This window comes from Elephantulus edwardii, unplaced genomic scaffold, assembly GCF_000299155.1.
Source record: "Elephantulus edwardii isolate Elephantulus edwardi_28Jun2011 unplaced genomic scaffold, EleEdw1.0 scaffold00084, whole genome shotgun sequence".
NCBI classification, from domain to species: Eukaryota; Metazoa; Chordata; class Mammalia; order Macroscelidea; family Macroscelididae; genus Elephantulus; species Elephantulus edwardii.
Genome location: NW_006399834.1, coordinates 8,446,824 through 8,461,732, shown reverse-complemented (window position 1 = coordinate 8,461,732; position 14,909 = coordinate 8,446,824). Strand labels below are relative to the sequence as shown.

General features: G+C 36.5%; 1 protein-coding gene across 1 annotated transcript in view; it reads left to right on the top strand.

The window, feature by feature from the left end:
• The window catches only part of PRKD1 (protein kinase D1), a 483,556-nt gene that overhangs the window by 257,338 nt on the left and 211,309 nt on the right, over positions 1 to 14,909 (top strand). The window contains exon 3 of the mRNA XM_006889992.1: positions 180 to 318. Within this exon, the coding sequence (XP_006890054.1) occupies positions 180 to 318 (139 nt within the window). The remainder of the gene's footprint in view (positions 1 to 179; positions 319 to 14,909) is intronic.

Genomic DNA, 14,909 nt, shown 5'->3' with positions numbered 1-14,909 from the left:
TGTGCGTTTGGCACAGGATAGAGCAGGGTTTAGGGCTGTTGTACATAGGATCGCTATGAGTTGCAAACGACTCAACGGCGCATAACAACAACATTATTAGCTTACATTGTGTGACATTTATTAATTTGACTTTTGTTTTACATTTAGGAAGATTTTGACATTTGACATTTGTATTGCAGTTCCCTGAATGTGGTTTCTACGGAATGTATGATAAGATTCTACTTTTTCGCCATGACCCTACCTCTGAAAACATCCTTCAGCTGGTGAAAGCGGCTAGTGATATCCAGGAAGGAGATCTTATTGAAGTTGTCTTGTCAGGTAGTGTACTTTTTCTGAATCCATGTCTTTATGATTTTTATATGAAGAATTATTTTGCAGTGTGTGTGTATAAATTTTACTGTAGTAGCATACATATTACAAGTTTTTATATTCTGACTGTGTCTAAATATACAATTCAGTGGTATTCTTCATATTGAATTGTTCTGTAAACAATTCATGTAAATCATGATAATATATTTCATTACCCCGAACAAAAGTCTATACTAATGTCATCATTTCCCCATCTACTGAACCCCTACTACTACTCTCTTCAGTGTTTTCTGTATCTAAGAATCTAACTATTCTAGATATATAATCTAGATGATAGGGGGGAAAACTGGTACTTCTGATTTGTAGTGTTGAAGAGGAGTACAGTATCTCATAGGCAGTTGAAAGAACAAACAAATACATCACAAGCAGAGTGCTCCTTGCGTGGTTGGTGAAACTTCATCTCGCATATTTTGGACATGTAAGGAGGAGCCAGTCCTTGGAAAAAGACAACATATTTGGAAAATTGTGGGTCAGTGAAAGAGAGGAAGACCCTTAACAAGAAAGAATGAAACAGTGACTGTAACAATGAGCTTAAGTATATCAAAGAGTATGGTATGGGACGAGTCAGGGTACAGATCTGCTATTCAGAAGGTCACTATGAGTCACTTCCAATGCAACATCAACTGACAACAACAGATATATCATGGGAGTCCTGGTCATAGAGGAGGATAAGTGTTGAACTGCTAACTGAAAAGTTGAAAATTTGAATTTATTAGCTGCTCCACTGGAGAAAAAGAAAGTAGTCTCCTCCTATTGGGTTTATACCTGATATTTCTAGCCAATAATAGATGTGGCATAATCTATTCTTACTTTGTTTCATTTCATTAAGGATACTATTTTCTGACTGTAGTATCTCTGAGAACAGCATCCTTTTTTATGACTGAGAATGAAATATGCCAGTAAATGTGTATGCAACATTTTATTTATCCATTAATCTACTGGTGTATATATGAGTTATGTCTGTGTTTTGACTATTATTAATAATTCTGTGGTGAAAATTTATAGATATTATCTGTTTGCATGAGGGTAGTTATGTTTTTAAATTATTAAGGAACCACTAAACTATTTTCTACAGCAGTTGCACCATTTCATAGTCTTAGCAGCAATGCACAATGGTTCCGTTTTCTCCACATTCTCATTGACACTTGTTATTCTTTGTTTTCTTGATAATAGGTATCCCAGTGAATATGTAGTATTATCTCATTGATAGTTTGAGTGTTGAATTAATATATGGTTTAAAAGAGCTATCAAAAGCATATTTGAAACTTGGCCCCAATTAGGAAATTCTTGGTATCTTCCTATAAAAACATTCACAATTATTTTCTAAGGAAAGCAGAAGATCTCTTCAGATTGGCTGCTTCAATAGCTGGTATTCTTCTAATTGATTTGTTACCCTGACTTTCTCTTCTATCTTCTCAACAGTCAACATACCTTCTCTCATTCACTACCTTGATTCATTTGGACAGCATCAAAAGCAAACAAAACCCCCATTACTGTGACCTTAAGGCACATTGCAGATCCCAAATATGCTGAATATCTAGGAGCAAAACAAAAAAAGTTAATTTAGAAAACCATAGACTTATTAAAGTAAAAATTCTAGTAGGTATGAGTAAGCCAAGACCAAAGAAAAGCCAGAGTTCTCCAGTCAAAGCAGGTCATATCAGGTCATATGGAATCTACCCTGTAAGCTTAGTAAATTCAGCTATTGAGAGATACTGATTTTCCCTCTGCTTAGATTTACTTCTTTGTTGCATAATTTAGATGTTAATGATAGGACTGCTTGTTAATATTAAGAGAATAGACGTAAGTATGTTAAAAGTAGAAAAGAGTACCAAATAGCAACAGCAGAGGGGCTCTTTACAAGCAGTGGTCAGTGAAATAATTACTAAGTTGTCCAGAATGGGATTGTTTATTTTTGTTAAAACTAGAATCATTATTGAGAAACTCCGATTGCATTCCTCTTTCTTCCTTCCACCCTCCTTTGCTTGCTGTCTGTGACTAAAGGCTGCTACAGAGAAGCACCTTTCAAAGGAAATCCATTAGCTTTAATGATTCTAAACTTCATTTCCTCAAGTTCTCATTGATCGTCTACCATTGTGAGCGAGATGAGGCTGCTACCCTTTCATTGTGTTGCTGACACCTAGAAAACAACGTTCTTGCTGGATGAAAGTAATAATTTTCTTGGTGTTTATAGAGTAGCAAGTTGCTAAATAAACAAACCAGAAACACAAAAGCGTTAATACTTTTTCATTATTTTTTTTTTTCTTGAAAAAGTCACTGGCGTTGGCTAGATTCTCTCATTTGCTTTATTTTTTGCTCCATTGACATTTGCTTATTGCACTTGGCCTCTAAGAACTGGTGCCTAGACGTGCTGTTTCCTAAGTTTACTGTTTTCCAAACACTAGGAGCTGCCTGAAATAAATTATTCAGAGAAGTCATACTCTGAATCTGTTCTCACCATAATTCATATTAAACTCTTAGCCAGACTGCTTTACAAATAATGTCATGTGTTTTATGAGTCTTTTCCCCCCACCTATGGCAATGTCCAGAAATATGAGGTTCTTTTAAATTGCATTTCTAAATTTATTTTTCTTTTCATTTTGCTTTTGTTATCAAGGGCTTTTGAGTGGTACCAGACAGATTGGATACAACCTGTCTGTGGGTGTGTGGGGGACAGCTGCCTATTTGCATGTTATCCCAGTCAGAGAGTAAGGCCACTTTTCTCCCACAGCTAACCTGATATATCCCTGGAGAGTTCCCTCACTACACATGGAACACCATTCTGTTTTCCATTTGTCGTCTTCTCAAATCGAGATCCTCCCTGTGCTTATGCTCTGTGCTTATGCATCTGTCACCATCCACCCTTCAAGTCCGCCTCTGCCATCTTCCTGGCCACTGTTGCTGAGATGACTTTTAAGAACAGCCCGCTTTCTCACCAGCTCTCAGCAAGAATACTCCAACTCTTAGAACTTTTAAACGGTCATGCTGTAACAGTATATTTCTCATTATAATCCTGTAATTTTGAATACTTACCATACTCCACAGAGTCGTACTTCCGCCATGCCATTGAAGTCTTATATTGTTCAATTGTGTTTGTATCTCCAGCATTTATAGCTAAACATTGCTAGCAGCAGGATACCCTTGCCTTCTCTCTTATTGTTGCTTAACATCATGATTAGCCAAATCAATGCTAAATAACATTTTCCCTTAAGTCAGTCATCCTTCATCTCTATTACAATTTGATTTCTCCCTGTCTCATTTCCCATCCCTTCTTATGCCTAAGCCATTAGTGTTCAAATGCTCAGTATTTCTTCTTTCTTTTCTCTCTTCTTGCTATATTTACAAAGTGTCTCTTGGAGGTGATCCAACATTCTTTCCATTTGGAAAATTCTAAGTAATTACTTATTTTTTTTTACTTTTAGTTTTCCTTACTTGTTTGTAAGGAACTGAATATAAGAGTTTCTTCTCTATCTCCCGTGCTGATTTTGGATATTTTGAATATAACCTTCCTTTTTCTCTAGTATTCATTTTGCTTATTTATGTTGCCTTTTTTTAATAATCATTGCTTTAAGGTGACTCACTTTATTGAAAGTTCATTTTGTGCAACTACTGTGATGGCTTCTGTGTCTGATGTTTATCTTCTTTTAACTTTCCAATTTATGTACAAGTAATCCTTGATGTTAATAAAGTCTATGACTATTCCATTCCCATGCTGTTTTTGCTCACTCTTAGTCTTCCTGCAGGATAGCCCCATAGCTATCCTTACCAACTGGACTTGGCTCTAGCTCAAGAAATTCCACCTGGAAACCAAGTATCTCACTCTCTCTCCTTGCCTGTCATTTTGTTTATCTCCTACTTGATGCACACACCTGTTTCCTCTGTTTTTCACTATAGTTTTCAATTCTTAAGCCTCTGCCATTATGTTGACTACATTTTCCTTCCCACTTATCCCCTCCCTAACAACATGGGCCCACTTACTACATGCATTCCTTAATAGCACGTTGGTACAGTCTCAAGTATAAAAATTTATGCTGCTAACTCTCGGGTATAGATAGGTTCAATTCCACCGGCTGCTTTGTGGGAGGAAGATGAGCAGTCTCCTCCCATGCAGTAGGCTACCTCTGAAAACCCAGTGAAAGGTCAGCTATGGGTTAGTTTTGACTCAGTGTTACACAACAACAATAATAACCTCTGGTAAGAAGCTGAGCTGCAATCCCAAAAGCGGGTGGCTCAACGGAAGAAATCTTTTTCCGTGTGATTAATTTGCTTTGGAAAACCCACTGGAGAATCAGCTACAGGTAGATTCCAACTTGATGATACACACCAACAACAATTGCACCTGGCTTTAGTCTGAATTACCATAACATACATTCTTGCTATTCTTTACCTGAGCTATACATGTTCACTAGACATCCAGTTCCCTACCTCCAGGGTTCACTGTAGATAGGTGGTCTCACTGGTGTTCTACCATGATCTTTCCCTTCCCCTGTCGTTTTAGATTGTTAGAAGTGAGTTTTCAATAGGTGTGTATATAAGGTCATTGTTTTACTACTGGCCAACAGATTAGAAGTACATATGGTGCATGTGGTACCACACATACCAACATTCTAGGGAAAAGATAAAAAGATTTGTTTTAAATATTATTTTCAGGTAGATCTCAAAAGTCAACTCAAGTTGAATTTGCTTTTGTATTCATAGACTCTAAGCTCTGACTGCCTAAGTCTGCAACAACTCTGCCTTCTCTTTAAGATAGATTTAAGGATTAGTGTCACCTAAACTGCAGTGAGTATGGGTGTTAGGTGCCAGAACACCAGATATTCCTTCTCGGCCAGTGATTGATTCCATACAGTAAATATGCTGTGGAAATTTCACCCTTGAAGACTAGTTTGCTGTGAAATGTTGGGTTTCCCCCCCTCTCTTTTATTTCCTTTTGTGATCACAATTTAAATTCCACTGTGTTAGTTCAACATAAACTTAGCTGACTCTTTTTGTATTTAACCTTATAAATGTTGTCTAATAAAGGACTATTGTAAAAAAAATCTGAGATAATCCCAGAAAAAAATGATTTTGAGGAAGATCTCTTGTTTTTTCACACAACATAAAGAATTTTCTCTTGGTGGTGTCATTTTCTGCTGAGACTGTTCATCAACTGCTGGCTGCTTTAGGGTTTGAAAATCCATCAGACTTCTGGTTTGTTTTTTGGGTGCTTTTATTCCTTCATTTGTGAGAAAAGGAAAGAAAAAAAAAAGAGAAAGAACACCAACAACCAAAAAACACATAGCTGTGTGAGCTAGTACGTTTAGCCCAGTAATCCTGGAAATGATTGCTCATGGTGGGTGGGTTGGTTTTTGGAGGAAAAAAATGCATGGAAGTTCCCCACCACACACACTCCTTCTCCCCACTGGCAAATTCTTTTTGTCTGTTAAGCAAAGGAATAGCATTGTTACTATTAAGAAATATAAAAGCACTGCAAGTGGAAATTTCTCTTACCAAAGCCAAAAACAAGTTCAAGTGTTTGGAACTGAACTGTAAAGTTCAGTTCATGGAGTTTATCAGAAATCTTCATGGTGGGTCTCCAGCAAAGTGAGACAATGTTCAGAGAGAAGCAAATAAACAGCAGGACTGTATTCACATAGCTACATGTTTGTTTGATTTTGGCTTGATCTATAGTAATTGTGTGTATGTGTATCTATCTTGTGGGTGGTTAAATAGAGAAAGAGACAAAGACAAAGAATTTTTCAAATAAGGTTGTTATTATTATAAAATGTGAGTTAAAAGTTAAATCTGTTGTTGTGTATTGTCTCATATGAACTAACTTTCAGCTGACACTCATTTTCAGAGGCCTTGCTTTACAAGACAGGTTATTGTCCGTCTTTCTCCCATTAAACAGCTGGTAGATTCAAACTGCCTGCCTTGGATTTAGCAGCACAGCTTCTTAGCACTAGATCACCAGAGCTACCTTAAATCATTTAGTGGTATAAAAAAAAGGGGGGGGGGAGCTCTGGTGGTCTAGTGGCTTCAAGAAGCTGCACTGCAATCCCAGGGACGCATGGTTCGAATCCACCAGATGCTCTTCCGGGAAAGGAGGGACAATCTCCTCCTGTACCAGTCAGATCTGATCTGACGGTACACAGACACACACACAAAATAATAATGAAAAAAACAAACAAAAAACCACAACAAAAAAACCCCACTTTTTAAAAATGGCTTTATTTTTGTTCTGCGTTTGCAATACATTACATTATATTTATTCAGTAACTTTTATGATCATCTAGTTCTTAGTAAAGAACCTTGTTAGGAAAGCTAGTGCTTCACCAGGCAGAGATGAGATGGGTGTTTATTCCTCAGGTAGTAACAGAAGTTCTGAAATAGAGGTGAAGAACGTGAGAAATATTTTGGAGATGAATTTAGAGAGATCTATTAATGCCCTGAATGTAATTAATGGCAGAGAATGAAAACATGAAGAGGAGCCTGTCTAAAAGGAGCTACAAGCACCTAATAATGACACATGCCCTTTCTACTATCCTAAGTCTTACTATTAAGCATTGCCTCATAGTTTTGTCACCTAATTCAGGTAATACTCCAAGGTGGCAGAGAACTTGTTTCTTGGCCCTGCAGTAAAATTTATTTCCTTTGTTCTATTGTACACATATATTTTCAGAGATTGTTGTTTCTCTATTTTTTTAAAGAGTTTTTACTCCATGAAAAGCCATACATTGTTAATGTGCATGAGTTCTGGTTTTTGTCAGTTTACAATAAACACAGTGTGTATGGTAATTGAGTCAATTCCGAGCGTCAAACCATTTGAGCTTCACTGTGTCTCATTTTTCTAATCTGTGAAATATGAATGGCATTAGCACTGACTGTAAGATTATTTTAAAAAATAAAATTAATGCATTTTAGGACTTTGGGAATGTCTACATACAGAACTTTCTCAGTAAATGTTGGCTGTTATGATTGCACATGCTTTGGGAATCTTGTCAGGAGGCATTGATCCTTGGGAAAAATGTCATCATATGGGGGAAGAATTGAGGGTCATTGGTATAGAAGAAGACCCTCAGTCAGATGGATTAACACAGTGCCTGCGACAGTGGCGGCAAGCACAACAGAGATCTTGGGTCACTATGAGTTGTAGTTGACTTGGTTGTACCTAACAACAACAATTACAGTTGCTTCTTCTCACACTTTAAATTGCATTTCCCATCCTGGTATGATAACTTGAGAAATACATACTAGGGGAATACCTTATCTTAGGACATTGCAGCACAGTTTTGCCTACCTAAATGTCAGACTGCTAACCAAAAGGTCTGCAGTTGAAATCCACCTACAAATGGTGATGAGGAAAGATGGGCAGTCTCTTCCCCACAAGATTTACAGCCCCAGAAACCAGAAGGAGCGTTGTTATTGACTGAATTTGAGTGAGTTTGGTTTGAGGCTTTATACAAGCAGTAACTTTTTAAGGTCAGAATATATCTAACTTCCCAGAGCAATATTTATACTAAATATAAATATTTATATTTATGGTAATTCTTCAGTGCTTAAAAATGTTCTAATATAGTAAGATTGTCTCTGCTGGGGAGAACTCTGGATTATGGTCCCAGTTGTCTAAGAGGGTATATTCATAGGTTCAAGAAATATATTTTTTCTATCCCATAGTGTAAAATAGTTAAGGTAGTGAAGTAATAAAGCTAGTAAAACAGGAGATATGAAAAAATGGACTGTCATCACAAAATGTAATTGTTTATATAGTGCCACGGTTTTTTAATCAGTTTGGATGTGCAATTTTGCTTCCTTTGTGATGACTCTGGGAAGTATCGAAACAAGATACCATAAAGCTGTGGGATCTAAATTTTAAATTCGTCAATTCTAAAATTTAAATTCTAATGCAGTTGTTATATACTGTCAAGTTGGAAACCCTTCAGCAGGTTTTCAGAGGCAGTAAATCACACTGCAGGAGATTGCTAATCTTTCTCTTGCAAGGCAGCTAATGGATTTGAACTGTGTATGTTTTCACTGGAAGAACAAGTCTTTACCATTAAGCCACCAGAACTCCCTCTAATTTAAGATAGATTATATTTTAGGAAAACATTATTATTATTTGTAACTACAGAAATAAAAACAGAAACAAAACCTTTATCCTCTTATATTTCACACAGAAATCTTAATATTTATTTAATATACATACCGACACAGTCTGTGGGCAGGCTAGAAAGCTTCGAATCATCTTCTCTGGCTTGCAATGCAAAACATGAAATAAGAACTCTTGTCCTTAACCAATATTTTAAAATTTTCATAGAAATAGGAAACAGTATTGTAAACTGTTGTCAAGCCTGTTCTCACTGCTTGTGATTCTGCCGTTATCGGGTAGACCTGCCATGTAGACTTCCCAAGCTATCATCTTCATGGAAGCAGGTCCTGACATGTTTCTTCTTTGGGGCAGACGAGGGTTCAAATGATTGACTTTTCGGTTAACAATCGAGGACTTACCTGCTTTACCACCAGAGTTCCTGAAACAGTATGCTAGATTTTCTATGTTTAAAGATATTTATCACTATGTTTTTCTGTTAGTATAAAGTACCAACAATAACAACAACAACAACAAAAATAAGCTAGGAAAAATACATTATAACAGTTTAACAAAGTCTTCCTTTCTTTGAAAATGTATATTTGTCCTAGGTGTAAGAAGCTGAACTGTAATCCCAAAGGTGTGAGGTTCAAGTCCACCAGAAGATTTGCGAGAGAAAGATGGGCAATACATGGCAGTTTTATCTTGAAATATGTTGTTGATGTGCATTGAGTCAGAATTTGCTTATAGCTGACCTCTAGTGAGTTTTCAGAGGAGGTAAATCACATGGAAGAAGATTGTCCGTCTTGTTCCCATAAAGCAACTGGTACATTTTAACCTCATGCCTTTGAGTTGGCAGTGTAACTCCTTACTACCAGAGCTATTAAATCATATTATTATTATTATTATTATATAAATCTCTCTCTCTCTTTCCCTCTCCTGCTCTCCCTCTCTCCCCCCTACCCTCTATCTCTCTTTCTCTTCCTCTCTCCCCCTCTCTCCCTCTCCTCTCTCTTTCTCTCCTGATTGTTTTTGAGAAAGCACTTCCCCCAGCCCAGTCACTGCTTAGGGAATTATTGTCATAAAAGACCTGCCTTTGCTACTCCATTTATCTTTCTTTGTAGTCATTCTTGGATATCCTAATGCTCCATGCCAAAAATGCCAATTCCTGTCCAGCTCTAGTTGCAATTATCAGTGTAGGTGGTTTTGTAACAATAGAAATTTTAAATGTAAGGCTTTAGGCCATTATTCTTCTCCCAAGTATGATTTAAGTTAAGTCTATCTTCAGTGTTTCCTTTTTTATTATTGTTAGTACTAATTCTTTTCCCATTTCTTTCAAGAAAACCTACCTTGTTTCTTTGTCCAACACTCAGTTTTTATAGAAAAGAGAATGCTAAGAGTAGGCAGGTTAGAATGTTTGCACTGACAGCCCACATTTTCTCACTTTTGACCTCAATAGGAGCATGAAGGCTCAGAACCTTCCCTTCCTTTGTTAGTTTGATAGATTTCTTTGTTTATCTGTCTGTGGAGTGAATTCTCCACAATGACACAGATTGCAATTTTTACCCAAGCAACTCTAAAAGCAAGACAGGGTGAATAAATTGTCCTCAGGCTCTTAAGGGAAAAGTTCTTGGAAGGTTTCTGTTTCATGTCAGAACTGTATTTTGCAATCTATTTTTCTAATATTTAAATTTTAATAAATGATATTTTCTCCCAATTCTTTCAGAAATGATAATGTGATAGTGATACGCAAAGACATACAGCATTTCTGATGTGCTAAACACTCTTTTGCATGTGTTTTCTATATATTAACTCAGAAATATCCTGTATATTTTACCTACACATAACAGCATTTGCTAAAATTTACTTCAATAATAGACTTTGGTTAGAGTTTCAAACCATTTGGCATTTTTATACAATATAAAACATACTCCTCCTCTTTCCTTACCTATAAAATGGTCATAAACACATTTCTGTTATAAAATTGGGCTCTGGATTTCATGAGAATAAATAGAAAGCATCTCAAAAGATGCCTGGACTATGTACAGTACTCAACCTTCCTGTCTTACTTCCATCTCTCTGGACTATACACTTCTTGAAACAGGAACTATTTGTGTATTTCAATCCTTGTGGCCTGGAATATCATATGCAAATGTGATGTTTTCAGGAAGTGAATGACTACTTGAATTAGCAAAATTCAAATAGCAACAAACAAATGAATTAATAAATTGATGCTCTGTAGAAGCCATGCCAAAATTGTTGCTGTTTTATAGGACTTAACATTTCACTGCTACCGTTTTTTCTCTTGGTCTCACTTATTACAATTATTAGCATAATTATCACCTAAGTAATAATTTTTCTGGACTTTCACTATTCTCTACATATTTTCATAACTAACTCTATTATCCGAAATAATTTGTTTTATAAAATCAGTCAACCTTTCAAAACATCAGATTTCTTTTGCCTTTCTTATGTAAAGTGGGCAATAATTCATAAAATACTGATTATTTCTGTACTGAATTCCTACAACTCCTAAATTGTACTGTTAGTCAGAACACAATATGTACCCCACTTAATTAATACTCTCTTTATTGAATAAGTTTTCCAGACATGAGAGTTTTTTCTTGTTAAATATTCTTTCTTTCTATGATGTATTCATTTGTCATTCCTTTCCTTTGCCCCTCCCTATACTATATCCTTGGCCTCAACATTTTATTTCTTGTTTGTTCCTCACCTGGAGCCTCAATGTCTCATACTTGGAATTGTTGTTGTTCTGTGCTGTTGATTCTGAACTGACTCTTACCTGACCCACCAGCAGGTTTTGAGAGCCTGTAAATTACATAGGAAACAAATGCCCTTCTTTCTCCCGTGGAGCAGCTGGTGCATTTGAGTTGGCAGCACCACTCCTTATGACTAGGCCTCCAGAGCACCGTCATCCTCAACAGTAATGCTCACTCTGGAGCTTCTCTGAGACTCTACATGTTCTATTTTAGAGTCTGGAAGGAATGAAGGTTGATATCCTGAGGTGATGGCTGACCTTCTCTGCTGCTTCCCTTTTGGTACACCCTTCACACTGGAACTTTATCCAGCTTGCTGAACAGCTGTCTCTGCCTTAGGGTCAGCTGGAAACATCTATAGGAAAAGTTGAGTCATGTGCTCCAGAACCAAAGTCTAAATTTCCATAGATCTCAGTCAGGGTACAGACAGTGGTTTTCAGAAAGACATATGAAGCCTCCTTCTTCATGCAGATTTTAGCCCAAGGCCTGGTCCTTCACCATCTGGCAAGTGGAAAGCCAGCCAATAATCATAGTTTCTCCTTCTCTTCTCTTTTTATCTCTTACTTCTGTAATTCAGGACAGTATTATAACTGTCATCAGATAAACATGAAAAGGACACAAGGGCTATGAAAACCACAGGAATGGTTGGTTTGGGTTTTGTTGGATTTTTTTCCCCCGCCCTATACTTTCTGCTCTTTATATCAAAAGTTACTTTATTTTTGATCCTAAGAGTAGATATATAGTAGCATAAGTATTCCAATCTTAACCATGTTAAAGTCTCAATGGTACAGTAGGAATTCAGAAGACTTTTAATATTAAAAAAAACTTCTAGAAATGATAGAGAAGATTAATGTTACTCTTTTGCCTTTGACATGAATTGGTATACAAAACATACAAAAAGTTGTAGTAATATGCCTTTTCTTTTACCAGATTTGGTTTTTAATAATTTGTACTTAGGAAATTTGGCGTTTTTAAGATTTGACATGCTATTGTTATTGTTATTGACATGTTACTGTTGTTAGTTTGCTCACGAGTCTACAACTCAACTGTAATCTATGCCTATGACTCTAAACCACCATATGAATGATAGATCTAAACCCTGCATGACCCTTAAAATCTCAGTTATAGTCCCCATCTAAATTATCTTGTTGAGGGTTTTCCTCTCTTTTTCTGACCCTTTATCTTTCCCAGCATATGAGATACTAAAATAGAAGATTCCGAGAACATCATCATTTTCTAAGTACCCCTTGGCTCAGCACTATACAGAGTGATGTGGACTTTGTGTTTTGTTTTGTTTTGTTTTAAGGTAAGCATCATTGAACTCCTGGGAACTGACTGACACTAATAAGTGAACTCACCTAAGTAATAATTTTTCTGGACTTTCAGTATTCTCTACATATTTTTCATAACTAACTCTTTTATCCGAAATAATTTGTTTTATAAAATCAGTCAACCTTTCAAAACATTAGGTTTCTTTTGCCTTTCTTATGTAAAGTGGGCAATAATTCATAAAATACTGATTATATCTATACAGAATTCCTACAACTCCTAAATTGTATTGTTACTCAGAACACAATATGTACCCCACTTAATACTCTCTTTATTGAATAAGTTTTCCAGACATGAGAGTTTTTTTCTTGTTAAATATTCTTTCTTTCTATGATGTATTCATTTATCATTCCTTTCCTGTGCCGCTCCCTATACTATATCCTTGGCCTCAACAATTTATTTCTTGTTTGTTCCTCACCGGGAGCCTAGGACATAAGAATCCCCTAGAAATAATTTTATAAAGGAAAAGTCATGATCAAGTCAGAACCAACTCATAGCTGACCTTCCAGTGGGTATCCAAGGCTGTAAATGGTGTGGAAAGAGATTGCCTCTCTTCTTCCTGCAAAACTTCCAGCTGCCTTTGGGTAAGCAGCTCAGCTCCCTTCAGCTACTTCCCTAGAGCTCCCTTTAAAAACTATGGAGGTAGACAGAGAAGGGAATAAGTCAGAAGAGTAATCCAGAATGACATGGATTATATGTACAATTTGTATCTCACATTTTTGTCATAAATATTATTAAATTCCCTGTCATTGAGTTGCCACTCCTAGTGACCTCCAGTTAGGTTCTTCTGCTGTAAATCTTAATGGTAGGAGACAGCGATCTTTCCTCCTCAGACCTTTGGATTGCACTGTGGGTGGATTCAAACAGTCAAAGATTTGTAATCTTTTGGTAAAACAGTGCAACACATTACAGATGTGTCTTCTGTTGTTGTTGTTTCCCATCGAGTTGGAACTGACCCATTCTGGACCTCTCAGTGGTTTTTAGAGGTATTAAATCATTCAGAAGGAGATTGCCTGTCTTTCTCCTGTGGAACATGTCAGCCACCAGAGCTCTCTATAAAAACAAAAAAATATAAAATTTCAGCTATTAACTTTGGATACTGTCTAGCATTTAATTGGACATTTGATTAAATTAAATGTAGAAGATAAAGTATGGAAATCCTAGAGTATTAAAAATGTGTTATGAAGCTTTATACTTCATAGTCAGATTTGAATCAATAGAAAATCTGTATTTGAAGGCTATATGTTTCTTAATATCCCCAACATTCTTATTAGGAAAATAAGATGTCTGGGACCTTGTACGAATTGCACAGTGGTAATCCATATTCTGTTAAAATTTATATTTATCGTTGTTGTTGTTGTTGTTATTGTTATGTGCTGTCAAGTTAACCACGATTCATAGCAACCTTGTGAACAAGAGCTCTGAGCCCTGCCCTATCCTGAGCTAATCTCGGCAACTCTGACAAACTTTGCCCCATTGCTACAGTCACTGTGTCAATCCATCTCACCCAGAGTCTTCCTCTCCTGCAATGACCCTCCACCTTTGTGAGCAAGATGTCCTTCTAAATTAGTACCAATACTGAACAAGATTAGTTCAGAATTTTAATATAAGTGAAGTCTCTTTTCCTTCCTTGAATATATATCAAAATGTCTTCTGGACTTTTTTTATGCGGTAATAATCTCCTTAGTTGTTATTATTATGTGCTGTGGATTCAGAACTGACTCATAGTCAGAAGCAATTAATCACACAAGAGGAGATTCTCCATTTTTCTACCTTGAAATAGCGGATGCAGTTGAACTACATGCCTTTGGGTTGGTAGCACAACTCCTTACCCAGCAGGCCTCCAGAGATCCCTAATCTCTTTAGTGTCATTGTTGTTGTTATTAGGTGAGGAACACACGTTCCCATGGTTAGGAGATCTGAAAGGAAAGAAAGATAGGACAAAATTGTTTACAGTATAAAAATCAATGAGATAGTGTCATTAAATGATGTCATTGTCAAAACTGGAGAATGACTTACAGATGGCTATGTAATATCTTTATGACCATATTGTTTGGGGGTTCCCCCCTTTTTTAAGGTAAAAGTTTAGAATATACTTGAAAAGCTTCCAGGTATCCCTTTCTGATGTTCCATGATTGGCGACACATAGCACTTCAGTTCAGTAACTCAGCCATGCCACCATCTGCCCAGCACTCTCATTCTGCTGGTTGGCATGCCATTTATTTGCTTTTAACATGCAACCCATATAAAAATCCCTCATAATCTGCCAAAATTAGAAATGCAGCTGTTTTAAGTCATAAGCATCAGTAGCAGTATTCATCATGCCAGTACGGAAGAATAAAAAGATGTATTTGAGAAGAGCAAAGCTA